This window comes from Delphinus delphis, chromosome 1, assembly GCF_949987515.2.
Source record: "Delphinus delphis chromosome 1, mDelDel1.2, whole genome shotgun sequence".
Lineage (NCBI taxonomy): Eukaryota > Metazoa > Chordata > Mammalia > Artiodactyla > Delphinidae > Delphinus > Delphinus delphis.
The window spans coordinates 95,977,019-96,003,154 of record NC_082683.1 but is presented as its reverse complement, the minus strand read 5'-3'; the positions used below and the strand labels follow the sequence as shown (position 1 = coordinate 96,003,154).

Here is a 26,136-nt window from a genome sequence, read left to right as displayed (position 1 = left end):
ACTCACACGTGGCAGCTTGCGCACTTCTTTTATTATTAAATATATAAGCAGCTTCCTATTTTTTAAATAGATATTTAAATGACTTCATATAAAATTCACCACTTCCAAGTATAAAAACAATATCTCACAGTGCGTGAGCCAATGTTCCCTCTCGGCTTTCTCAGAGAAAAGAAGGGTTCCTGTTCAGGTAGCTGGGGAGCCGCCCAGAGGGGGCTCTGAGGCCCCTCCCACTCCTGTGTCACCAAGAGCCCACAAAGAGTTTCTGTGATGGATTGGACTTGCTTTCACGACCTTTAAAACACCATACGTTTAAGGGGTGGGGCGTGAGGGAGGAATGCTTTTTCTGTGGGGTTTTTTTCCTTCCACTTTTAAATATATATTTTTTCGTATCAAATATAGAGTCTGTGACTAGGAAAAGGGACCCAAAGGGGAAAGTTCTCCACTGCCCTTCCCTCAGCTGACAGCAACAGGGCAGGGGAGGCAGGGACCAGCGGACCCTCACTTTTAAGGGCAGGAAGGGAAGCTCCTAGGCCCCAGTCCAGTGGCCAAGTAGGGCAGGGTCTCTCAGTGAAGGGCCCAGGGCAGCAGGAGAGGAGGGACACAGTAGCACAAAGGGACCGAGGGTAATCAACAGCCCTGTCACCTGCTGCCCAACTCTCAGAGCCACAGCCATGGGCTGACCCAGGAAGCTGAGGCCCTCAGGCAGACTTGGAAGCAGATGCCTGGATTCTCCAAGTCCCTCTCCCACCCTGGCTTGCCTGGTCAGAGAGATGGTGCTAGCGAGGGGTGGGATGAGAGCTGGAGGGTGTCACTGCCTCCCGGGCTCCTACCAGGGACAACCACTCACCCCAGGTGCCAGCCAGCAGCAGCCTTGGGGTTGTGGTTGGGGCAGGGGCCTGGTACAGGGCAAGAGCACAGGCTGGGGGGTCAGGGGTGCAGACCCCTTCCCCCACCTCAGGGCCATGCCCTTAACTTCAAAGACCTATTTTCCATCAGAGCTCACCCTGCAGCCTCTCTCTGTGTCTGTCCCTGCCCTCCTTTTCTCCCTCCCACTAGTCACTTCCCTCTCGGGAATGTCAAAGTGCAAGATGCAGAAACCTGGGCGAACAATGCAGCCTGAAGACCAGCTCTGGCTGGTGGCCCGGGCAGTTCTCCCACCCTAATCCACCCCAGGGATTCAGAGCCGGGTCAGCAGAAGGTTGGGGCTCAGGGACTCCCTCAGTCGACGGGCGAGGCCGGCTCGGGCACTCAGTGCAGGAAGCTGGGGAGAGAGGCTGGAGGGGTGGGAGGACGGATAGGTGTTTGCTCTCGGGGATGGATGGGGCAGGCTGTTCAGCAGGCGGGTTCAGTATTCACAGTGCAATGGCTTCCTTCATGAGGAGAGCCTCTGCGCAGCCTCCTGGAGAAGCTCTGGCAGGGCTGGGGGGACGCTGGGGCGGAGGCCAGAGCTTGGTCTTGCCGTTGGCATCACGAGCCAAGCCAGGCAGGTCCTGAGGGTAGGGCTGGCATCCCCTCTCCGCCTGGCCACCAGCAGAGGGCAGTTAGGCAAGTGGAGGGTGCAGACCCACTCTGGGCTGTCCGTGCAGACCAGCAGGCCCAGAAGCCTTCTCTTCCCGTCTTTTGGGCTACACACCTTTACGGGAAATCCAGTGACACTGTCCTGCCCTGCGAATCTCATGCTTCTCTCTCTCTGGAGACGAGTCCCTGCTTGTCGGTGTTGGGATCTTGGCACCAGGCGGGTCCTCGGGCACAAGGGCTCTTCCATTCCTCAGCGCCCACCCTGCTCTCCCATGTCCCACGGGCCTCTGGGTCCCTGGCCCAGGTGTTGGCTTGGAGGGGGATGGGAGGAGGACACAGCCCCTGAGGGGCAGAGGGTCCTCAGCCGGGCTTCCCAGCCTTCCTCAAGCGGATGGGAGCCTCCAGGGCCCCCGATAAATAGCAGCGTGGGGGGCGCCTCCAGCCCTCTCTTAGTCAGTCCAGAGTCTGAGGGTCGAGGGCTGAGGGCCCCAGCCTCGCTGCTCTGGTCCAGTCTTGCTCTCCTGAGTCCAGGGGCTCTCATGGTAGGCAGGCCACATTCCCAGGAGAATGGCTGGGGAGGGGTGGTGGTGGATGTCCCCATAACGTCTCCTCGCATGGAGAGACTATCCTGCGTGCCCAGCTGTAGGGGAGAGAAAGAAAGGCTGGTCAGCCGGGTGGGAGTGAAGGGAGGGGTCGCCGAGGACATGGGTGGGCGAGGTAGAGCATTCCTGTGGGCCGTTGGTGGTGCTGCAGACAGGACTCCCCCCATCCTTTCCCTCGCCTTCCCAGCCATCCCAGACACCACAAGGGACCGGGCAGCTTTCTCTGGCAGCAGCCCAAGCCACTGGGCAGACTGGCCTCACCTCCTACCTCCTCCTGGGGAACCAGGGACCATAGGGGGAGGTAACAGGGCCTGGTAGAGGTCTCAGCAGGGCTGGGGTAGGGGGCATTGCTCAAGTGGAGGGGTCTGACGGGGACGGAAAGGGGCACTTGCATGTCCTTAGACCCCTCCTCAGGAAAGACCATCTCACTGTCCTTGGTCTAAAAAAATCAAAAGTGAATCCTGCTAACTCTAGCAAAGAAGAGGAATTGCTCATTCCCACCTCCTCACCACTTATCACAGAGGGTCATCACACATGATATTCAGGACAGCAGGGCAGAGGTATCTGAAGGGGAAGAACTGGAGGCAGTTCTGGACAAGGAAACTCCCACCCTGCCATTTGGCGTGCTAACCCCTAAGCAAGCCAGCCTCCTGCCGGATGGACCAAGGGACTTGCCTCCCTGCATCATCCGTAAGAGTCAGGGCCCTGCTCTCTCCAAGCCCTCCCCCATCCTTGTCCTCAGAACGCTTTGTTCCCAGAGCAGAAATCCCCTGGACTCCATCCAACAGTTTGACTTTGGACCCAGTGTGGAGCTTCCCTCCCGGACTGTCCATGGGCCCTACTAGCAAAACCCGTGATGGGTAAGGAGGAAGGATAGGACCACAGCTTCTGGCTCCCAGCCCATTCCCATGTTCTGGAAGGGGAAGAAGGGAGGACCATAAATTGGACATGAGCCATGCTGGGCGCAGCCAGGCCACAGGCCCTGCTGGGGCCAGGAGGGAAGGAGAGCCAAATGGGCAACCTCCAGCCCATTGCCCCTATGTCTTGGTTCTTGGAGTGGAGGGTCTGGTGTCCACGTTTCCTTTCTGAGGGTCCCTCTCTCGGACCTCTGCCTCTGTGTTTCCCCCTGTCATTTCTCTCCCTAGAGCAGCAGTAAGTCTTGAGGCCGGTCCGGAGTCTCCCTGAGGCTCCTGCCGCCTGGCCTGGAGACCACTTTAGGGCTGTATCCAAGGGGAGGTCTGGATGTGGCCCCCGCCCTGGGTTCCTCTCTAAGTGAAATTTTAAGGGGGGGAAGAGGAAAGCTTGGGAGGGCCTGAGATTAGGCAGGCAGAGGGCCAAGACCAAGGGGGGAGGCAGGGGACCAGTCAGAGGGTGGTACAGCATTGAGCTGTGAAGTCCCTAGGGACCTTGGTCCATCCTCTACTTGCCGGTCCTGACGGGATATGCATCATTCTCGCAGCCCTGCCAGTGTCCCATCTGACCCATCTTCATTCACCCTACCAACAAGGTGACCCCAGGATTCCAGATGTGTTACTTCTTGCTGTTTTCTAAATAGGCTCCCCTGGTTTTCGGCATTTGGCAGATCCCCTATCTCGCTAGGAGTGGCCCAGACCTGTCACTCCACACATGAGAAGGCCCTGAAGTGCTGGCTTGCATTTGGCATGGGATGTGGCTGGAAACTTGAATGGGTTCACTCCAGCTAGTCAGCCAGCCTGCCAATGAGCAACTCAGGCAGGCCGCCAGCCAGTCAGTTAGCCAATCAGCTCACCAAGCGACTAGCCAGTTAGGCAGTTACTAGCTAGTACGTGTCAGAGTCACCCAGCCGGCTGGTCAGCCGCTCAGAGTCAATTAGTTAGCTGGTTAACTGGTCACCAGTTAGAGACAGCCAGCCAGGGCCAATCGGCCCGTCAGCCCTGAAGCCAATCAGTCAGCATTTGCTGAGTTCTTAGCGAGGATGAAGAAGCCCTCTCTGTTTAGGACTCAGGATAGAAAAAGAAATGCAAAAAAAGTAGAAGACACAGTCCCTGCCCTCAAGGGGCTTACAGACTTCTTAGGGGTACGGAACGCACACATATGCATCAAGTAAGATTTTAAACTGTATAAAAACAAACAATATCCAAGTAAGTGCAAATCGATATAGTATTAACCAATACAAAAGAGAAGAGGAGTACGAGCTAAAAGAGAAACCAGAGGGTGATGGAGACCGTCAGGAAGGGCTGATTCCTGCAGCCTGACTGCGGTCTGAGGGGAAGGAAGGGAGGAGGGCCGTGGGCTGCCTGGAATCGGGGAGCCCAAGGTGAGGAGTGATAAGAGTCACACGTGTATCAAAAACATGGGCGAGGACAACAGAAGGCACTCATCTATGTGCAGGAGACACAACTGGGAGGGCTGTGAAGACAGAATTAGGATTTAAAACAATTTCAGTAGGCTCGGATGATAGGTCTGAGCCCACGAGGTGGTTTTAACAAGGACGAATATAAATTCCCGCACATTGGTAAAAACATTAAATTCTCCAAGTACAGGATAGAGTCCGGCTTGACAGAGGTTTATGGGAAATGGAACTAGGGGCTTTAACAGACCACAAGCTCAACATATGACAACAGCATGATGTGGTTGTTCAAAAAACAAACAAACACGAATGCAATCTTAATCTGTACGAATAGAAGAACACTGTCCAGATCAAGGAAGGTAACAGTCCCACTGTACTCTGAGCTGGTCAGACATCTGGAGCACTGTGTCCAGGGCTGGGCGCCACATTTTCAGAGGGACATTGACAAACGAGTGTGTCCAAAGGAGGGCGAACAGGATGGTGAGGGGTCTGAAAACCATATCATATAAGGAACGTTTGAGGGACTTAGCCACACTTAGCTTAGAGAATTCTTAAAGGGGACATGGATAACTGACTTTAAATACTGGAGGGCTCTCATGAGGGAGGATAGGGAGGGGGCAGGGAAGCCAGTTATGCCTCTAGTGAGGAAGGACTTCCCTACAGTGCTACTGGGAGAGGGCAGGGAGCTTGCCTGCGACTGAGAGTGTGTGACCAGAAGCTGGCTGACTCCCCATCTGGGATGCAGAGACACTAGGCCAAATGACCTCTGAGGGCCCTTCTAAGACTAAGCCTCTATGGCTCCTTGCATCTAAAAGCAGGGAAGTAGAAATGATCTTGGTTGGGAAGAAGGGTCAAATCAGGGCGCAGACAGAGAGGAAGCTGGCAGGAGGTGCGTGTTAGGAGCAGCTGCTGGAGGAGCTTGGGTGCCAAGCTGAGAATGTTGGGTTTGAAGTAGTTGGTGATACAGAGCTGCTGAAATTCCCCAAGAGGCTAAAGACCTTACATAAGAACAATTTGGTTGCTCTGCGATGGAAAGTGGCAGCAAAAGTAGAAGCCCAGTGCAGAAATAATAGCCCGACACAGAATTGGCAGTGCCTGGCCTCAAATGAGGTGGAGGGAATGAAGGGGCAGCGGGAGGCCTGAGGACTCAGGGAGAAGAGGGTTGGCCAGACCTGGCGATAGATGGAAAAGGGAGTAGGGGAGAGAGAGAGAGAGAGAAGGGAGTCAAGTGTGGGTGCCTCCGGGGAGTTGGTGGTACCACAAACAAGTTAGGGTGACTGGAAAATTTGGGTGTAACTAATTTTAAGGGGTTGCGAGAGATCCAGATCAGTCTTACCTTAGAATTCCCTCTACACTGGCAGGTCCACCTGTCTGTCCTCATCCTGGGTCAGGGGGCTGCGGGCAGAGCACAGGCTGGCATAAGACTTCAGCAGAGGCCAGGGAGTGAGGGGATCCCCTAAGTTTGCCCCCCAAGCCCGCACACACGTGCTCCAGCCCTCCCAGATTTAGAAGACCCAGAAATGCCTAACCCTAAGAAGAAACTAGGAAAAGTCCCAGATAGCTAGGAAAGAAGAGACACCCTTCCTTCTCCCCACCCACCCCGGAATCCTGTTCTGAACCTCATCTCCTTAGAGCAAGTGGGAGAACGTCTCCTCCAAATCTAGATGGGAAATAAATGCCAAGACAGGCCCCCCATGCCTATCAGAGCCCCCCCCCAAAAAAAAAAAACCTCTCACCTGCCCTCCGGTTGTTCCATGGGAGAATCCACTGTCTGAGGCTCTCGATGGCTCTGGGGACAGAAAAGAGCAGGCTCACCGAGGAGCTGAGGGAGCGTGGGGACGCCGTGGCCCCATCCTCAGGCAGGGCTGCTCAGGGACTCTACGACAGCGTTGCCAAGCCTCCCCACTCTGGATCAGCCAGAGGGCCAGGGGGCTTCCAGAGGCCTCTCCTATCCTCATACCCCAGCTCTGCAGAGCTGCCAGGCAATGCCCTGCCCTGACCTCACACGCATCACTTTCCTCCTCCATCTCCCCTCCCATCTGGGTCCTCATCCTGCTTTAGATCAAGCGCAGTGCCTCCTACTCTTCTGCCCCAGTCCCTACTGGTTCATCTTGTAAGCCTGAGCCTTCCCTGTTCTTGAAGAAACCCTTCATTTCAACCTCCCATCCCCTGTGCTCAGTCAGCCTCCTGTCTCTCAGCGCCTGAAGAACCCAGTCTGAGCCCAAGTCGTCCTCCGACCTGCTCCTCCAGCCAGGCTGTGCCCTGCCCCCACGCGGAGCCCTGCTCTCCCGCATCGGGCTCTTCTTACCCGCCGCCTCCGCCTGTAGAACAGGAGGCCACCGACAGCCAGCAGGACCAGGATGATGCTGGGCACCAGCAGGCGGAAGACAAAGCCGGGGAGCTGGGGGTCGGAGGGGTCCTTGTGTTGCCTCTCATGGCCTGCGTCAGTCAAAGGAACGGAGTTAAAACGGGCTGGGGGCTTGGCCGCCCCCTCACTTGCTTGTCCTCCTTCCAGCTCTGCGGTGCTCCTCCGGTCCCTGGTGCTCCTCTTGCCTTCCAGCTCCCCAAGGGGCAGCACGTTGCCCCAGGAATGGCTTCTGGGAAGCCTTGGCTGAGAAGAGGGGGCAGAGGGACTGCTGAGGCCGTGCGGGCGCAGTGCTGGGGTCCCGGCAGAGCCTGGCTCCTGGTGGTCTCTGGGCGAGGCAGATGAATGGTCTGCATTCTCAGGTGTGTGACTCCAGGCCTCAGTGGGTCTCACGGGGCCCACCATGGGCAGTGGTGTGCTAGTTACATCCGCAGGCTGCCAGCCCTTTCCTGACCCAGAGAGTGGTGAAGATGCTGAGAGGAGACGGCTGGTCCTGGCAGTCTCTGCCTGGACGCTGCCTCTCCACAACATGCGGGAGGCAAGCTCTGCCCCTTGGGGTATAAGACCCTCACTAGCCTCTCCGGAGGCCTCTTCCAGGTCCAAGTTAGTGCCCAGCACAGAGTCAAGAATGTCTTCCGTCCCAGTGACAGGAGCTCCGACAGAGGGCTGGGGCTGAGGTGAACCTCCAGTGGGGTGGCCCTCGACGCCCAGGGTCTCTGGTGACTCAAAGCTCTGGCAGGTGCTCCTGGGTGGTCGCTGTTTGGCACTGCCCGGGTCCACTGTGCGAAGGGCCTGCTCTCCGGGCAAGAGGGAGCTGCCCTCTGTCCCCTCAGAGTCAGCCCAGGTCAAGCCAGCCATAGGGGCCATGGAGGGGGCGAGGGGCTGCTGAGGGGAGACAGAGGCCGGGTCACTGCTAGGGGTGGCTTTGGGGTACAGGCAGTTGCAATCAGGCTTGGTCACCACATCTGAAAGAACCACAGAGAGAGGGAGAGAGAAGGACGGGGAGGAGATAGAGTCACCAGCCTCCAGCACAGCTTTCCCAGAGGGATGGAGAGGGGTATGTGGGTCTGGGGGTCCCCTCATGCCCTAACTCAGCCCTGGGGCTGAGGAGAGGACAGGACTGGAGCCAATGCTCATGACACAGGCCTTAGACAGGGAAGGTGCAAACTGCAGGAAGGTTCTTTGCAGGAAAGAGCAAAAAGTGGGGTTTAGACACACAGATTGGGGGTTGGGGTCAGGCAAGACCAGAGAACAGCCCTTCCTGGAGTTCCAGCTGGCCAGATGCCAAGCCAGGGGTGACAACAGCCAGCCAGGAGGTTGAGTAGTGGCCTCCAGGACTAACACAAGACACCCTCAAGCCCCAAAGACACTGTTGGTTGGAAAGCAGCAAGGTGGTTTCATGCACAGCAGGGGGCTGAACAGTCATGGCCACAGGCGGGAACAGGCTGGGGCTGGAATGTGGCCAAGGCTTGAGGCCTTGGGATTGAAGCAACGAGACTGGACTTGGCCATTGGCAGGTCGCAGGGCCTCAGCCCCTGCCTCGGGGAGCAAGGTTGAATGTAGGTGGGCACACGTGGCACAGGACGCAGAGACGAGGACAACGCAGGGTAGACATGTGTGCAGCTGGGCCAGCACTGGGAGTTTGAATGATGCTCAGACTTCAAATCCAGCCTTGTCCCTTGAGGGGACACTCAAGGCATCCTGGGGGCTTCTGGAGCCAGGGTATCCTGGTGATTCGCAGCAGGGCTCCCGGAGCAAGGACCCTGAATCCCCGATGGAGCCTCTGCTCTCTCCACGGTACCCCCCATACGTTCAGCCAGCCTGCAGAGCCGGTGGGAAAGCCTCCATGCCTACAGGGCTCTCTGAGAGGGCCCCCTTTTCCACTCCCTGATCTCACAGCCACCAGCATGATCCTTCTTGATGCCTCAACATGCAAACACATGTAGGTGTGCATGCACACACATGTCAGGAAAGGCATGTGCCTAGGACCCCCCAGAGGTACATGAAGCCACATATGTACACAAAACAAGCACGTCTACACACACAGGAGCACGAGGAGCAATCAGGCTGCCTCCCAGGGGTCCCTCCAGCCCCATGCGTCACCTCCCAATGCAGCTCTGTTCCACACGCCCTTCCCCGTCCCCACACTTGCTGGCCCCTTCTGTGCTCACCTTGGCTGGAGCATTTAGCAAAGCTATTGTTGCAGTTCTTGCTGAAAATGTTCCAGTTCTTTTTAAGGAGATTCTTTGTTTCATTAAAGACATTCTTGATCTTCTCCAGCAACTGGAGAGGCGTCTCATAGAAAGTTCGGACACAGGCCTAGAAGGAGAGCAGAGACCCCCTCGATGAGGATGAGCATTGGTCCCACGTCTCTAGCTTGTTTGTCAAACTCCCTTGGCCTTTCTTTCATCTGTCTTCTTTTTCTCTTGTTTTCTCCCTCCCCTCTACCCTGGTTTGCAGGACCCCTATGTCCTGAGTTGGTGAAATTTATCATTTATTCATGGCTCCATTTAACACACATTAATGTGCCAGGCATCTGGTAACTACCCGGAAATCACGCAGTGAACAACAGGGAGGTGGTCCCTGGCCGATTTGGACATTGAGTCCAACAGGGCATCGTTATTAAACATATTGTTACAAGTGTGGTGAGTCCTAAGAAGAATGATCTGGGCTTCCCTGGTGGCGCAGTGGTTGAGAGTCCGCCTGCCGATGCAGGGGACGCGGGTTCGTGCCCCGGTCCGGGAAGATCCCACATGCCGCGGAGCGGCTGGGCCTGTGAGCCATGGCCGCTGAGCCTGCGCGTCCGGAGCCTGTGCTCCGCAATGGGAGAGGCCACAACGGTGAGAGGCCCACGTACCGCAAAAAAAAAAAAAAAAGAAGAAGAATGATCTGAGAGTGTATAACAAGGGGAACTAAATGAGGGCCTGGGGGAGTCCCCAAGGAACTGACCAGACGATGAGCAAGACTTAACCAGGAAAGGAGGCGGGGTTGGAGAGAGCTGTCCAGGTGGTGAGAATAGACTGTGCAAAGGTCCTGACGCAGGAAAGAGCCTGAAATGTTAGAAGATGGAAAAGAAAGCTACAGTGGCTATAGCACAGCCATCTAGGAGGAAAGTGACAAGAGATGCAGCTGAGAGAGGTCAGCAAGGACCAGGTCCTGCAGGGCCTTGTTGGCCATGCCAAGAACCATTAACCTGGGCTTCCCTGGTGGCGCAGTGGTTGAGAATCCACCTGCCAGTTCAGGGGACACGGGTTCGATCCCTGGTCCGGGAAGATCCCACATGCCGCAGAGCAACTAAGCCCATGCGCCACAGCTACTGAGCCTGCGCTCTAGAGCCTGCGAGCCACAACTACTGAGCCCGCGTGCCTAGAGCCCGTGCTCCGCAAGAAGAGAAGCCACCAGAATGAGAAGCCCGCGCACCGCAACGAAGAGTAGCCCCCACTCGCCGCTACCAGAGAAAAGCCCGCGTGCAGCAACAAAGACCTGATGCAGCCAGAAACAATAAATAAATAAAATAAAATAATAAATTTATTTTAAAAAAAAAGAACCATTAACCTTATCCACAGAGCAAAGAGAACTGAGGGGATGTTGGGGAGGTGAGTGGAGCATAAGATTCCAGTCTTTTAGAGAGATCATCCTGTGTGGTGAGGAGAATGGCCTGGAGGAGGCCATGGGGCTGTGGGTCCTTCTCTGGCACTGGTGTATCTTGGAAGGAGAGCCAAGGCTGCCCCAGCTATGCCTGTTGAGCTGCTCTTTTCTCTTCTGCTCGTGGGACCCAAGCTCCCCACACCCCCTGGAGCTCTGAGAAACTTCACACACTCCTGGTTTTCCTCTCACCCCTTGAGCTGCTCCATCTCAGTCTCCTTACCAGGCTGCCCCCCTCCACCTGACTTCCATAGGCTGGCACTCCTCAGGGCTCAGTCCTGGGCCCACCCCTACTCTCATCCCAGACATTGTGCCCAGGGCTTCATCACATCTATGGCCCACCTGCCGATGACTCCCAAGTCCTTCCTTAAACTGACCTGCCTGGGGAAGAACTACGGGCTTTACTAGGTGCTGAAGTCCTTGAAGGCATCACTGGCTGCCCAGGGACTGTGCACAGTGGGCCCTTAGTAGATGTTTACCAGATAAAGGAGAGAATGAATGCGGGAATGAGAACACCTGGACTTGACTGCATCACTCACCAGCTCCGTAACGCTGGCCAAACGAACTTTCCAGCTTGGGCTCATCTCTTCATTTGTAAAGTCAAAACAACAATCCCTGCCTGCCTCCCGCCCAGGGCAATTGTAAGGAACAGGAAAGTGGCTTCTTCTCACCTTTCTTATAAAATCTCTGTGTCCTTCACACCTCACCTCATACTTCATAGAGAAAACAAGGCCAGAAGGTCCCGATGTCTACCTGTCTCAGCAGAGTCTGTGTCTTCTTGCCTCCCGAGCTCTGAATCCCTCCCCTGCCGGCTCCTCAGGAGACCAGCTCCTCCAGCTTCACTGGCTCCCCGCTCCTGGAGTCTGGCCCCCTGCCCCCAGCATCCCATACAGCGTGCAGGGTGGGCGGCTTGCTAAAATGCAGATTCCGAGGCCCACCCACAGACCCAGTGAATCAGACTTTCTAGGGGTGCATACTGGGAATCTGCATTAAAAAATTTTTTTATTAAAAAATGTTTTTTGAGTTTTTATTTAAAAGGAAGGTGTTTTCTTTGGAACCTGCATTTTTTTAAATGAAGACTTCCTTTTTATTTATTTTTATTTTTTGGCCACGCAGCATGCGGGATCTTAGTTCCCCAACCAGGGATCAAACCCGCACCCCCTGAAGTGGAAGCGTGGAGTCTTAACCACTGGACCACCAGGGAAGTTCTGGGAATCTGCATTTTAAACAAGCTCCCAGGTGATTCTTACGAACCTCAACATTGGAAAACCACAGATCTAATACCTCTCTTATTTAAAAGTCTTCCCTCCCTCCATCCCACACTCACTCCAGCTACCTCTCTTTTTCTGCCGTTCTTTGGAGCCAGGTTCTTCCACAGTGTTGCCTCTACGTCCTCACTTTCTGTTCACTGATCGGGCACCTGCCTCCAACAGCGACCTCCACGTTGCCAAATCCATTGGACACTTTTCAGCCCTTCTCTTGCTTGGCTTCTCAAACCCCGTGTGATAAAGTTGACTACTCTTCCCATCTGGAAATGCTCTTTTTCACGTGCTCAGGGATCCCACACTCTCCTGGGTTCCCTCCCATCCCTTAGACCGCTCCTCAGCCTCCTTGCCAGGCCCCCTCCGGTGCCTGAGTTCTAAATAAATGCTGGGTTTCCTGAGCCTGTTTCTCTTCTCACAGTGGGCAGTGTCATACAGTCCCCTGGCTTCACCGATGACCTACAGACCAACACCACTTACGTCTGTCTATCACCAGCCAAACTCAAGACCCATACGTCCAGCGGCCTGCTCGACATCTCCACTCGGCCATTTCACGAACATCTCAAGTGTAATGTACCCCAACCTGAACTCCTGCCCTTCCCCCAAACCTGCTCTGCCCCATTTCAGCATCACGGGAACTCCACGTGCTGGAGACAAAACCATCATGACCCTTCCCTTCCCTCGACAACTCACGGCCGCTACATTACCAAGTGCTCGGGTTCTTTCTCTAAACTCAGGAATGCGTCCCCTTGTGTCACCTTCACTGCACAACCCTAGTCCGAGCCGCCTGGACTTGCACCTCCTGCTGGCCGCCCAGCCTCCATCCCTGCTCCCTACATACCATGGCCCGCACAGCAGCCAGAATGGTCTCCCAGCGCAAGTTAGACTGGATCCCTCGCTCTTTAGACAAAATCCCCCATCTTTAAGACCCCAGGTGATCTGGCTCCCACCTCCCTGGCTCTCTCCCCTTCACTCCCCTGCCTTGGCCGTGCTGACCACACCTGGGGGCCGAGTGTGCACTTTCCTGCTCACCTAGGGCTTTGTGCCCAGCGTTCTCTGTTCTGGAATGCTCTGACCAGCCTTATTTCTTCCTGTTACTCACCTTTGGACCTCAAGTGAATATTTTCTTACTCAGAAGCCTTCCCTCTCTCTCCTTTCCCACTGCCTTTTAAATCCAAGTCCTGTTTCTCTCTCCCGCAGCCCCACGTACTTCTCCTTCCTGGCTCACTCCCTCACCTGCCTGCTTCAGGTCTTCCCTCTCTGGTTTTCTTTCTGCAATGCAGTTATTGACACTTTACTTACGTATTTCGTTAACTGTCTCACCACCCCTACATGTAACCTCCATGAATGTGGGGAATTTTGTTTGATCACAGCTGTATCCCAGAGTCTAGAACAATACCTGGTATGCAATAAGCACTCATTAACTATTTGTTGAATGAATGAATAGTCCTCACGGGCTAAAATTCTATTTACTTGTGTCATTGTTTGTTTAATGGCTGCCAACCTCACTTAACTATAAGCTCTAAGAGGGTGGGAACCATGTAGTTCTTGCTCTTGAGACATCGTCAAGGCTTAGCACTGTGCCTCCTGCACGGTGAGTCCTCGGCAAAGGTTTATGGGATGAATACGTGAGTGAGAGAGCAAGTGAGCAATGACATGGGTGAGGCCAGCGAGTGCCTCTGTGCCTACGGGTAGGGATGGTGCCACCGCAGCTGCCCTCTGCCCTCCCCGACTCAGTGCTCCTGGCTCCAGGGCCCTCCTACCTTGTCCTGCCCTTCATAGTCCCTGGTGAAGCAGCTCCTCAGCCGCAGAGAGAGTTCCTGGAGCTGGACAATGACAGCGGCATTGGGGGTGTTGTCTCTGAAGCGCATGGTGTCTTCCATTATGTCTTGCACCAGGAGAAAGGCCTTCTTAAGGTAGCACACGGGGTCGTTCTGAAAAGTAGAACCTGGAGTTGACGACCCGGCTGATGCCACTTGGGAGCCCAAGCTCCGTGCTGGATGCCCTCATCCCAGGCAGATGGAGGGCTGCAGCCTGCCCTACCCTTACTCCTGAGGAGAGGGGCCACCCACTCCAGTAAGAAGGAGAACGCTGCCCTCAGCTGGCTTTCATTCTCCCTTGTTGCGATCTGGTGCTGCTGGGGATTGTGGTAGAGGGAAGGAAATGTGGATTCTGACCAGAGAGATCCTCAGATTTCTGAAAGATGAGGCTTTAGTCAGGATGAAGGTGTACAGGTAGGGTGGGTTCTGGGGAACTTCTGTTTCTCTGTCTCTGAGCCTCTTTTGGCCTGCTTTCACACAAAGCCCTTTACCATACGGCTCCTTCTAATCCTCCAGGCCACGGGGATACTGGAGACTACCTCGGGGTCCAAAGAATGACCTCAGTGTTTTGTCTCCCTAACGAGATGGTGGGTGCCTCAATGAAGACTCGGCTTTTAGCTCTGTATTCCTAGCACTCGGTGCAGTAGGTTCCTAGTAGTAAATGCTTGGTAAGGTGTGAGTGAGTGAGTGGAACACCGAGGTTACTCCTTGGACCATGAGGTGGTCTCCAGTTCTAACAGAAATGTGTATGGGTCAGGTGTGCAGAAGCTCGGAGATGGGAGCAAATTCTGGGCACGATGGTGATTTTCTAGGAGGCACAAAGAAGACCAGACGTGGAATAAAGGCTGGGGTGGGAGCAGCTGGAAAGGCATTACGGGCATCAGAAAGAGCTTGTGCAAAGGCTTGGAGGCAGGAAGAAACAGGGAATGGGAGTAGTGGGTTGGGCCATGTGATAGAGACTGGAGCTTGTGAACCCCAGGCTAAACAACCTAGGCTTTCTCCTGGAGTGAGGGGTCTCCAGGTTTGGGGGAGGTGGTGAAGATAACAGGCTGTGGTTCAGAGAGCTCGCCCACTAGTGGTGGGGTGAGGGGTGCACTGGATGCAGGAAGGCCATTTAGGAGGCTTTTGAAATCGTCCAAGCAACTGATGGGGTGAGGGCCCAGAAGCCGGAGATGCTGGGAGGTAGAACCAGCAGCACACAGTTGGGTGTGGGATAGGAGGAATAGGGAAAGGGCTGGACTGATTCCCTCGTTGCTGGTCTGTCTGCTGGATGGAGGTGACATCCTTAAACAAAACATTTGACCCAGAAGAAGTACTGGTTTTCCTTAGGCCTTAGAGCCAGCCTGCCCGCGTTCAAGTCACTTACTACCTATGTTCTCTCCCTTAACCTCTCATGAACAAGAAGAGTGAACCACATAGTCAGGATCAAAAGTGCCTGGCGCATAGTAAGACCTTGACATGTGCCAGGCCAGCAGAAGGGAGCAGCAGGGGACTCGAGGCCTGGGCCCTGCCCAGCTCAGCCCTGGACCCTGGCACCCCAGACCTGAGTACCAGGGATCCTTACACCATACCCTGCCCAGCTCTAGGACTTCTCCTGCCTTCATGCTCCCACATACACCCACCCTGGGAAGTTCATGCATGCTGGCACATGGGCCCTGTAAACAGCCATGACTCACCAACTGCTCCTGGTCTACAAACTCGAAGGCAATTTGGCACGAGGTCTCCATCTGACTGTCAATCTGTAAGAGAGAGCAGGCCAGTGGTGGCAGGGTGTCTGCACTCGACTGAGCTTGCCTAAGGACGGGGACTCGAGTTTCCGGATGGATCAGGGTTTGATCCTCATCCGTCTCCCCCCAGCCACACCTGGAAAGACAGAGCCAAGGCTAGGGGAAGACCTGTGCCCTCCACGTGCCCAGGGGAGGTCTACAGAAGAACAAGAAGTCTCTGTCTTGTACCTCCCACTCTGACATCTCACAGATGCCAGCTTGTTATAAGGAAGAACTATCTAATGTAGGACATAATCTCCCGTGGGAGGTAGTGAGCTCCCTGTCCTGGAAGGAATTCAAGCAGAGGCTAGACAAGCTCTGGGGATTCAGGATCTGTAGGGACTGAGGCTAGATGCCCTTAAAGCCCTTACTGGCCCTCAGAGCAGTGGTTCTGTGATTCTAAGCCTCAGAGAATGTGGTGGCTCTTGGTCTACCTTGGATTGCTGCAGCAGCTACATACAGGAGGAAGAGTGTAGGGGGTAATAGAGGCAGGAGGCCCGGCATATGGGCTCCAAGCTCAGGGCCCTGGAGCTGGCCTTAGCCTGTGGTGCTCCCCACTGCCTGGCTGGCTAGAGGGATGGTAAATTCTCTTCGGAGCAGGACAGCAGCCATGACAGCAACCTGATTCTGCCGGGCTGAACCACGTTTGAAATTGTTGACGACTCTGCTGGCACGATTAGAGTGAGGCACGGGCTCCTTCATGGCCTGGGTGACCAGGCCATCCCAGCCCCAGGGCTCAGGCAAGAGCCAGGGAAGTGAGGGGGGAGGGCTGGGAGTTAGGCGGGAGCCTCCCTTCCAAATCTGGCTGAGGCCCTGGTGCCAGGCTGGCGGCACATCTGGGAGTCCAGGAGCTAGAGGCAACATCTGGACACAGCAGGCAGACTGGGCTGGCTCCTCAGAGGAAGCATCCCACCGAGGGAGAGCTGGCTTTACAAACTTTTGCAGAGTCCACGTTTGACATTCCAGGCAATCATTAACCTAGGCAACCAGCTAGAAGTCCACCCTGTCCACCGCCTGCAGGGGAGTGGGAGAGGGCTTCAGGATTGAGGGGGGGCTCAGAGGCATTGACCTGTAGAAGGTCAGTGAGAAGAACATCGGTGGAGCTAGTGGGAGCCACGAGCCACATCCTGCATGGCCATATTTCTCTGCCTACAACCACTCTCTTTAGCCCTGCTCCCTGACTCCTGCCTCCGTTTCCCCAGTGGGGAGAAGGTAAGGTAGGCAGGACCACACACTCACCAGCTTCTGCAGGACCTGCAGGTGTCCGTTCCCAATCATGTGGCTACAGTTCTCCGACACCTCCTCGGTAGTACTCCTGTTCACGAGGAGACAGGCCAGCAGCAGCAGGCGGCCCAGCCATGTCTGTGACAGAGAGGGCATAATTTCTCCCCAGCTCTCACACTCCCCAGGAACCCCCACGCCCTGTTGAAGGTGGAAAAGCAAGGACCTCAGACCCACAATGCTACAGACCTGCCCCTCATTCCAGAACGCAGCATTCCCCAAACCCACCTTACTCAGGATTTCCTAGCAGCCACGCACAACCTTGCTCTCCCTCGCTAACAATCCAAATGTCGTCTCCTCCAAGAAGCCTTCCCAGATTAACCCAGGCCAAGCCTTACTACACACTGAACTTCTAATGAGGACATGGGAGGTATGCCTACCAGTCTAAATGTCAATTACACAGGAAACTCCTTGAATGCAGGACTTGCATCTACCCATTATTCTGTCTCTGCAATATCACACACTGAGCCAGGCATCTTGTGAGCTGCCCACTCCTCTCAAGTTCATGTTCTTGCACTGGCTGGCTTCCAGACTTGGAGCCAGAGGTATTTGCCTGGGCCCAGCCCTTCCTCCTACCTGATTCCACACAGGTCTGGCTCTGCTACTGGAAAAACCAGGGGCCCCAATTCAGTTTCACTGGGAACCTATCCCGCACCACAGACCTTTGGAGCCTGGGTATGTGTGTCAAAAAGAGCCCAACCGATTAATCAGAGGCAGCAGTGCCAGCTCTAGACCATCCCTGGCTGGCACCTGCCTATCGGAGCCCCATCAGGCTCTGCATCCAGCCAGTCAGCTCTTAGCATTGCAAGAATGTTTTCTGAGATCTCTCCCCTCTTTCAGCACCCACCTGGCCCGGTAGCTGCTTACCCCCAGAGTGATGGGACAGGCTCCTGACACCCTGTTGTTCCCCTTCCCTCCTTCTTGCCAAGGTCCCCTTAGCCCTCTCCCTGGCTCTAGGTCTCCCCTTCTCCAGCCAGAAGCAGAGAAAGACCCTTGGGTTTTCTTTCCGAAGCTGGATATTGCCTCCTGGCAGATTCAAGGAAATGCTGTCAGGATGGGGTGTGGGCTGGCACCTTCCTGGGTTCTGGGCTCTGGGCTCTGCCTCAGTAATTCAGATGACGAGACAAATACTGCAAACAAGTAGCACATTGGAGGCTATGAAACAGTCCACAACAACATGCTGATTTACATATAACTAAAAGCCCAAATGTTTGTCAGCTCTTACTAGGGAGGAGAGGCCCTGGCTGGGCTCCAGGGAGGTTGCAGGGAGGAGGGGCCACAGTGAGGCCTTGAAAGATGGGGAGAAGTTGATGGCAGAGAGAGGGAAGGAGAGGCCTGGAGGAAAGAGGCACAAGATGGCCCAGTGCCATTCAGCACAGGGATCTGGTGAGGGTCCTGGTCTGACCTGGGGGAGGGAGACTGTGGAGGAGGGAGAGCAGTCATGGAGGAAACACTGGGCTCTTTTGCATGGTTGAGGAGGTAGCTCTGGGTGGGAATAGATGCCCAGGCCCTCAGGAACCTGCAGTTCAGGACCCATGGGAGGAAACTGGGCCGTGCAGAAGGTATGTCTCTGCCCCAGGCTGGCTGCCCCTGAGGCTCTGAGCCCCAGCTGTCAGTGGCATGGAGGAAAGGGCCTATGGGGGAGGGGATGCTTGGGAAGACAGCCTTGCCACACGCATTTCAAGATATTGATGTTTGAGGACAGCAAGGAGAGAGCAATGCTTAACCCCAAGGGCTGCCTGGCTTTTGGCGTTATTTCAGGCACCATGTGGGAGGCTGACTTCGAAGGTAGCCAAAGGGGCCACCCTGCACCTGGGGCCCTGATTTGGCCTCAGCGGAGGATCTGGACAGGCACCAAAGGGTTAACACTCTAGCTTGCATCCGGCTGGGCCGGCTCTTCTCCCCGCTTCTTTCTTCCTCCCACCCACCAGCCTTGGCCTCTGGGGTAACCACAGGAATCTCTTCAGTCTCAGAGAGATGCTGGGACATCTCAGCCCAGCTATCCATCCTCACCTGCCTCCTATCTTGTTCTATCTTCCCCATCAACAAGGTCCCTGGAGAGATCTTATAGCATGAGTGGACCCTTGGGCTGCCCCTGTCTAAAACCAGCCTCTTTCTTTCCACCTTTCCTTTCCTCCTCTTTCCTCGTGGTCTCACTTCCAGCCCCTGTTTGTCTTGTTGCCTATCACCTCACCCTTCCTGATTTCCCCTCCTAACCCCAACTCTTCTCTCTCAGTTGGGCTCCTCCTCCCCCGTGGAAGGGCTCTTCCCTCTTACCCTACCTGCAACCCCCTCCCTTAACCTCCAAATATTTTTCTGCTTCTCTCCCCCCTGGGTTTCTCCTCTAGGATTCCTCAGAAGCAAACCCATTGGAAGACCACTTACTGTCCATTAACGGTGCCACCCTGCGCCATCTAGGAGCTGCCCCACGGTTGGGGCAGGACAGTCCCCATGCAGTCCTGAGCAGCCCGCTGTCCCTGTCCACAGTTCTGCAACCCCAAACCTTCCTTCCACCTCCTCTACCACCACTAAGCCCAGGATCTCCCCAACGGACTGAACCAGGTTTGGCAGGAAGATTCAGAGCTGGCCCCATGCAACTCTGGGACGCCGCTTCCCACAAAACATACTTGATCCAGCCACCCAAGTGCCCAACAGCTTCTGTCTGTGAACCGGAACAAGTAGTGGCTTGCCCTGCACCTTCCTTTTGCCTTGGCATTCTATAAGCTGGACGGCCCCTGAACTTTCCCCATCCAGAAGCGCCCACTCCCCAGCAGGACCTAGAAGCATGTGTTTGGCCCATGAGGAATGCCCGCTGGGAAGGCACCACCCTCAGCACACAGCCACTCCGCCTGTCCCTTGGCGGTGGCTGATCAGAAGGGAGAGAGTCAGGGACGCAGCCTCTGCCCCGTGGCTGCGAGCCCCTTTCTCTTGCCAGCGGGTGGCTCAGTGTGCCTCTCCATGCAATGGGGGTGAGCAGCCTTCCCTTTCCCGAGGGAGTGCCGCAGCCCCAAGAGTAGCTGCAGGGCCGTCTCGGGTCCCAGCCAGAGCGCGAGGGGCCTCGCGCAGTCCGTGCGCAAAGATGGGATGGAAACCGGAGCCCGCTGCCGGGGCGGAAGAGCCTCGGCAGTCGGCGCGCCCGGGCAGCGGGCTCCCAGGGGCCGCGCCGCCGAGCTCCCACCCCAGCCCGGCCAGGGCCCCGCGCCACGGCCGTCGCTTACCGTGGGAGGGCAGCGCCCGGCGGCGCCCCGCGCGGTCATACGGGCAGCTGGGTCCCGGCCGGGCGCGTCGGCCGCCCTCGCTCTCTCGTTCGCTCGCTCGCTGGCCTCTGCAGAGTCCACGCCCCGGCCGAGGGCCGCGCTGCTGTCCCAGGAGTGAGGAGGGACTCGCGGCGGCGCAGAGAGCCCCCTGGAAAACTTTCACTTTCCCCGAGCCGGGCTCCACTGGCCAGCTCCTCGGCACAGCCTTTTAAGCGGACTTGTGAGGCATGTGGTTTATGGGAAATCACCTTGGACAGGCGCCAGATGCACACACACGCGCGCGCGCGCGCGCACTGACACAGACACACAAACTCCAGAGGCCCACTGAACCGCCTCCCCGCCCCCACCCCGAGGGCTGGTCTTCTCCGCTCGTCTTCCAGTCGCCTTGTTTGCTGTGCTCAACGCCAAAGCCTTCGAGAAAGTAACGCGGGCTTCACCGCTTCCCTCCCTCCAGCGCGCCGGCTTTGGACAGAGCCTCGCCTTTCCTTCCGCGCTCTCCAGGCGGATCCGGTGTTCTCTCTCTCTTTCTAATATTCCTTTCAAGGGACTTTCCCTCTAGGCCTGAAAATTCCCAAATCCGAGCAGGAAATGGCCTGAGAGCAGGGGCAAACACTGGAGACTGGGGCCTCCCCCGCTGCGCTTCCTGCAGCACCTTGTGGAACCCGAGTCAGCAGGTTTGTAGGCAGCCCTCTCCTTCTTATGCAGCCCCCAAGCCGCCCGCCCAGCCTCTGTCTCCTGTTCTGGTGTCAGGGTGGAGGCAGGGAGGCTAACTACCTGGCCAGAAGGGGATGAGTTGTGTCCTGTGACAGGGAGCTGGGAGGCTCTGCTGTGTGCTAGGGGATGCTCCCAGCACCTGACCTGCAGGTGATGTAAATGCTGGCTGGTACCCATGCTCCCCTCTGAGCCTCCAGACCTGAGGAGATTGGCACCTGGGCCCTAGATTTCCCTTGATGCTTTTGGAAATGCATTTACTGAGATGATTAATCACATTTCGTCTCTACATGAGAATGAATCTAAATGAGGCCTAATAGGAGGAGCCTGTTAATCATAAAGCCAAATTCAGGAGCTTTCTCTTTCTTCAATTCACTACGGTTCAATGTTTCAATCTCTCTGTGACTCCACCCAACCCCAGCCCCTGGGAAATACATGCTATGCAGCCGGGTCTGGAAGGGGCATCTCTTGTCACTTGCTCCAGCCCCAAGAAGTAATTTTACACCTGCATGCTCTTGTTCATACTGGTTCCTCTGCTTAGAATTATCCTTTCCCCACTTGTCCTTAAGGCAAACATCTCACCCTTCAAGGCTGAAATCACACCACGTCCTTCACCAGCAAAGCCTTCTTTGACTCCTCAGGCAGATCAATGGGTCCTTTTCCTGCGGTCTCACTGAATTTGGCTCCTTTCTCTGTGGTCTCCCTAAGTTGTTTGTCTTTCATTCATTCATTCTCCACATTATTCTAAAAAGTATTTCAGGTGGCGCCGATAGTTATATTTTGAATCATCAGACTGAAACTTCACCCCCACCCTGGACTGAGAGTTCCTCCAAGCTGGTCCCATGTTTACCTCCAAATCAAAAGTGCCCAGCACATAATAGGTACCCGTTTGATAGTGATCAAATGAGGCCATTAGGGAATAATTCATTCGTTTAACAAAGGTGCACCATGTGGCTACTGTGTGCCAGGCACTGAGCTAGGCCTGGGAATGTGATGATGGACGTGTCGGCATATCCCTGCTTTCATGGGTTTGGGAGTAGTCAGAGCTTAAAGGGTGTGGGGCAGGCCTGGATGTTCAGAAACTTGAGGAAGGAAGGCCAGAGACAGAGTCCAGCCAGAGGAAGGAGTCTGAGGGCTTACTTCCCCTGGGCATTGTCAAGTGGTCCCAGTACAAAATGATTTAAGATAACATGTTGACACCACTTGTTCTGAGGACTGATATGAGGTTAGAGGAAGTTATGTGAGGAGATAAACCTCTTGACTTGTTGAACTGGGAGTAAAATTTTACCTGTTCCCTCCTTCACCTGACCCGATGCTGTGGGCTCACTGAAGCCAGTGTTAGGACGTAGCTCTGCCTCTGGAAGTCAGCCTTCCTCTGTCAGCACGAGCCTTGGCTTCTTGTTTCCCCTAACGGAAATTCTTTACACCCCCAGATTTGAACCCTGATTCCACTACTTACAAGCTATCTGACCTTGCAACTCTGCCCAGTCATTTGTTGTATGACTTGGGACAAACCTCTCTTAGCCTCAGTGTCTTCATCTATAAAATGGAGACGTTTATATTTCTCACCAAAGTGTTGAGGATTTCGTAGGATGATGCCTGTGAGGTGTTTAGCCCAGGACCTGAAGGTAGTAAGTGCTATTGGTATTAGCGTTAGCATTAGTATTAGTATTATCTGTCCACTCACATGCGTCTTAAGCAATGACACCACAGTAGTGCAGTAAACTTGCAAGTCCCAACGCCAGACTTTAGTCCCAGCTCTGCCATTCATTTTCTGTGTGACTTTAGACAAAGCCTTTATTCCTTCTGAGCCCCTCTTTCTTCATTTGACAATGGCGACGATAAGCCCTTTCCCCAAGGAGTGGATGAGAGGTCAAATGGGTGGCAAATGGGAGTCTCTAGGGCAATGAACAGCACAGAATAAGTGCCTGGTTATGAAAGAACACTTTGGAATTGTAGGCTATGGGATGCTGGGAGGCTCTGCCTGTGTGGAGCTGCAGAGGGATGAGCAAGGTCCTGGGTAACTGTGACTCCACAGTGGGACTTGCAGCTGTCTCGTCTCTGTTACCTTAAAAGGAGAGGTTATGAACCTGCTTGACCTCAGGCAAGCTTTACCACCAGACATGGAGAAATTGAGGCTGGAAGAACTTATGGTGTGCCTGGTAGGGCTCCCCTGGACAGCATCTCCTGGGCTCTCTCCTGCACTGGGCGGATACTCCAGCCCCTGCCTGTCTGGCTGGGAGACCTTGGGCAGGCAGGTTCTGGCTGCATCTCAGGGCCAAGCCAGCAGGATGGTTTCCATCTGCACGTGGCTCCTTAGCTGTTTACACCCGTGCAAGCCTGTGTGTGCCCATTGGTGGTCACAGACCTGACCTAGAAGCCGTTCCACCCATATTGCCTCAAATGAGCAAACAGAGTCTCAGACAGGCGAAGCCACCTCCTCCAAAGTCACACATGATTGGTGCAGTGTGGGGTGGGGGCCTCAGGGCCGAGGCCGGGACTGACCCAACTCTGGGTCCCCTGTGTTCTCCCTGGTCAGAGTAGCTGCTGTTCTCCCTGCTGACTACTGGTGGAGTCATGTCTGGAGCAGGGTCCTGGGGGAGGCATAGAGGAATTTGGAACCATCCAAGATTTGGGGTTTCAATGATTTCCTAACGTAGCACCGTCAAGGAGGCAGTGCTCAGCTGACCCTGGAGGAGGGCAGAAGGGAGCACCAGAGGGACCCTGCTTGTCAGGGGAATGAAGCAAGGGTGGGAGGAGAGAGACAGAAAAGAAAGAAATGGAGACGGTTGGCAGGAAGTGGGAGGAAAGCTTCATTTGCTAGTTGTCAAAATGTCATTTCTTTGAAATTATTTGATAGGCAATTTCCCCTTGAGATCTTTTCTAGGGAGTTGACTTCTATCACAAAGGACTACTTTCTTTCTCTTTCATTTTCTTCCTTCCTTCCTTCCTTCCTTTCTTCCTTCCTTCCTTCCTTCCTTCCTTCCTTCCTTCCTTTCTTTCTTTCTTTCTTTCTTTCTTTCTTTCTTTCTTTCTTTCTTTCTTTCTTTCTTTCTTTCTTTCTTTCTTTTTCTTTCTCTTTCCTTCTCTGCCCCACTCTCTTTCTCTCTTTTTTCCTCCCCCTCTTTATTTCTTTCTTTCCCCCTTTATTTCATTCCCCTTTCATTCCTTTCATTTTCCTTCCCTCCTCTCTCCCGCCTCCTCTTCCTCTTCCTCCTTCGTTTTCTTCTCTCTCTCTTTCTTCTTTCCACTAAAGTGGCCCAGGGCTCTTTAAGAAGTGGACTGGGGCTGGATAGCGTAGCCTTGGAAGCTTGGGGCTGCAGAGGAAATGCCGCTTTCCTGTCCCTGTGCTCCTGGCAAGGTGCTGCAGAGATGGCCAGAGTGTGCTGAGACGCCCCAACTAACCCATCTCCTGTGCTGCCCCACCCAGGTCTATTACTCTGTGGGCTGCCCTTCTAGTCATGCCTTCTCCCTTTTTATAGGGCAGTGGTGGGCGGGGTGGGGGGGCAGCAATGGCCATAACGGAGGGACCCTTGGACTGGGTTTCTCATCAATTAAATGGGAATGGTTGGGACTTCCCTGGTGGCTCACCGGTTAAGAATCCGCCTCCCAATGCAGGGGAAAAAGAGATCGATCCCTGGTCCAGGAAGATCCCACATGCCGCGGAGCAACTAAGCCCGTGCACCACAACTACTGAGCCTGCGCTCTAGAGCCCGTGAGCCACAACAAGAGAAGCTGTCACGATGAGTAGCCCATGCATTGCAATGAAGAGTAGCCCCTGCTCACCGCAACTAAAGAAAGCCTGCACCCAGCAACGAAGACCCTAACGCAGCCAAAAATAAATTTAAATAAATAATAAATGGGAATGATAGCTCCCAGCCAGTCGGCTTCCCAGGGCTGCTGTGAAGACCTTGTATTTGGTAAACTACCAAGAACCAATATTTGATACTTTGGAAAATGACTGATAGAATTGTTGAGACCAGATCTTCCCCTTGGAGGACAGCCAGCTATACCCCTTGTCCCTGCAGGTACAAAAACACTTGTGCTGGCTTCAGCGCCATGCCACCAGGAGTCTTGCCTCTGAAGGGCAGGCATTCTGGGAGGCTGTCTGTATCAGGGCCCCAGCTCTTTCTTCTGCCTGAGCTTCCTGCCAACACCAGGAGGCTGGGCACCATCTTCTAGACCTGGACAGGCTCTCTCAGGTGCTCATGAAGTCCTCAGTCTAACCTAGAAGTGAAGAAAAAATTTATTTGCATGAAATTTGGCTTCCCGAGTACCCTCCCTACCTGCTAGAGTTATAACTCCTTAGCTGAGGACCCTTCTAGAATGAAAGTTTGTCCTAACCGTCATTGGAAAAAAAAGAATCATGAAGAGGATCATGTGTCTGCTGGTTTCCAAGCAACAGACAAGCGTACTTCCTATCTTTGGCCCTGCGTGACTTCAGAGCAAATAAGGCAGAGAATTACCTGGAAACAGGAAGTGAAAATCTATGCCATCTGTAATCATGTGTTAATGCAATAGGCATTTTTGAATGTCTGCTGTGTGCTGGGCCCTGCGTTCATCCTCGTCAGTTGCATTACATGCCCTCCCTGCTCTCAGCCTGCCAGGGAGACAGATGCCTCAGGGACAATCCAACTTGAGGCAGTGAGTGTGATGATGGGGAAATGTATGAAGTGTGCCAGGAGCCACTTGGCTTCTGGAAGTCACTGAAGGGAGCCAGAAACCTGGAGCAGAGAAGAGCCTGAGGGTTGCAAGGGTTCTAGCCCCAGATACGGCTGGGGGACAGACCCCTTTCTCCCACCTCTTGTGATTTAAGGCTATTCCTTGCCTTTGTTCTTTATGTTGGTTTGCCCAATGCCAACGGGGAAGTCCAAAAGGAAGCTTCCTCACGAGAGTGCCCAGCTAGTTGGGATGGGGAGGCCCAGAGCACGGACATGAGTCAGGAGGTAAGACTTTCCAGAGTTGCCCTATGTGAGGGGAGGAGAGGCAAGAGTGTCGCCCACTCCAGTCTGCAGCACTCATCTCTGTGGCTGCCCTAAGCCCCGGGCCAGGGTCCTAGCCCAGCCCCAGGCCCTTCAGCCAGATGGCAAATCTCCTTTCCACTGGCTGGTGCTGTGCACTTTTCCCCAAGGAGTAGGAAGAGCCCGAGCAGCCCTCATGGGTGGAGCAGTGAAGTGTGGTAAGAGCATCAGCTCTGCAGCCATAATGCTTGGGTTGAAATCCCAGCTCTGCCTCTTGCTAGCTCTGTGTTCCTGGGTAGGTTACTTAACCTTTCTGTGCCTCAGCTTCCTCATCCGTAAAATGGGGATAATAACGGCATCTTCCTCATAGGGCTTCTGTAAAGTTGAGTTATTATGTATAAAATGCTTAGGACATTGGTTGGAATATAGTGAGTGCCATATAAGGGGGAGAGCTATCATTATTAAGGAATAGTGAGACCGAGAGGGCACTGCGCCTGTTGTCTAGTCGGTGTTACTCGAGACTCCATTAAAAGAGGACTCCAGAGTGGCTGTGCTACTGCCTCCTCAGCAGTGCCCTAGCCAGGCAACAATGGGGGCAGGGTCGAGGCGGCACATGGCC

The 26,136-nt window shown here is 54.7% G+C and overlaps 1 protein-coding gene across 3 annotated transcripts; it reads right to left on the bottom strand.

The window, feature by feature from the left end:
- Nucleotides 1–20,149, bottom strand: CSF1 (colony stimulating factor 1). Of its 3 annotated transcripts, none has more exons than XM_060026836.1 (9): nucleotides 19,807–20,149; nucleotides 16,547–16,669; nucleotides 15,218–15,280; nucleotides 13,485–13,655; nucleotides 8,986–9,133; nucleotides 6,758–7,779; nucleotides 6,186–6,238; nucleotides 5,786–5,844; nucleotides 1–2,158 (listed from the first exon to the last, which is right to left on the bottom strand). In XM_060026836.1, the coding sequence occupies exons 1-8, from the start codon at nucleotides 19,843–19,845 to the stop codon at nucleotides 5,799–5,801; spliced, it is 1,665 nt and encodes a 554-aa protein (XP_059882819.1). In that variant the 5' UTR covers nucleotides 19,846–20,149; the 3' UTR covers nucleotides 1–2,158; nucleotides 5,786–5,798. The 3 variants fall into 3 exon arrangements, with proteins under 3 accessions (XP_059882819.1, XP_059882838.1, XP_059882829.1); XM_060026855.1 differs by having other exon boundaries at nucleotides 6,758–6,888; nucleotides 19,807–20,146; XM_060026846.1 differs by lacking the exon at nucleotides 1–2,158 and adding an exon at nucleotides 4,517–4,938.
- Between the last annotated feature and the right edge of the window lie 5,987 nt (nucleotides 20,150–26,136).

Coding starts and splice junctions, on each gene's coding strand:
- CSF1 (XM_060026836.1), bottom strand. CDS start 19,845: ATGACCGCGCGGGGCGCCGCCGGGCGCTGCCCTCCCACG. Junction 15,281..16,546: donor TGCAGGTCCTGCAGAAGCTG/GTGAGTGTGTGG, acceptor TCTCTCTTACAG/ATTGACAGTCAGATGGAGAC. Junction 6,239..6,757: donor TCTACAGGCGGAGGCGGCGG/GTAAGAAGAGCC, acceptor TTCTGTCCCCAG/AGCCATCGAGAGCCTCAGAC.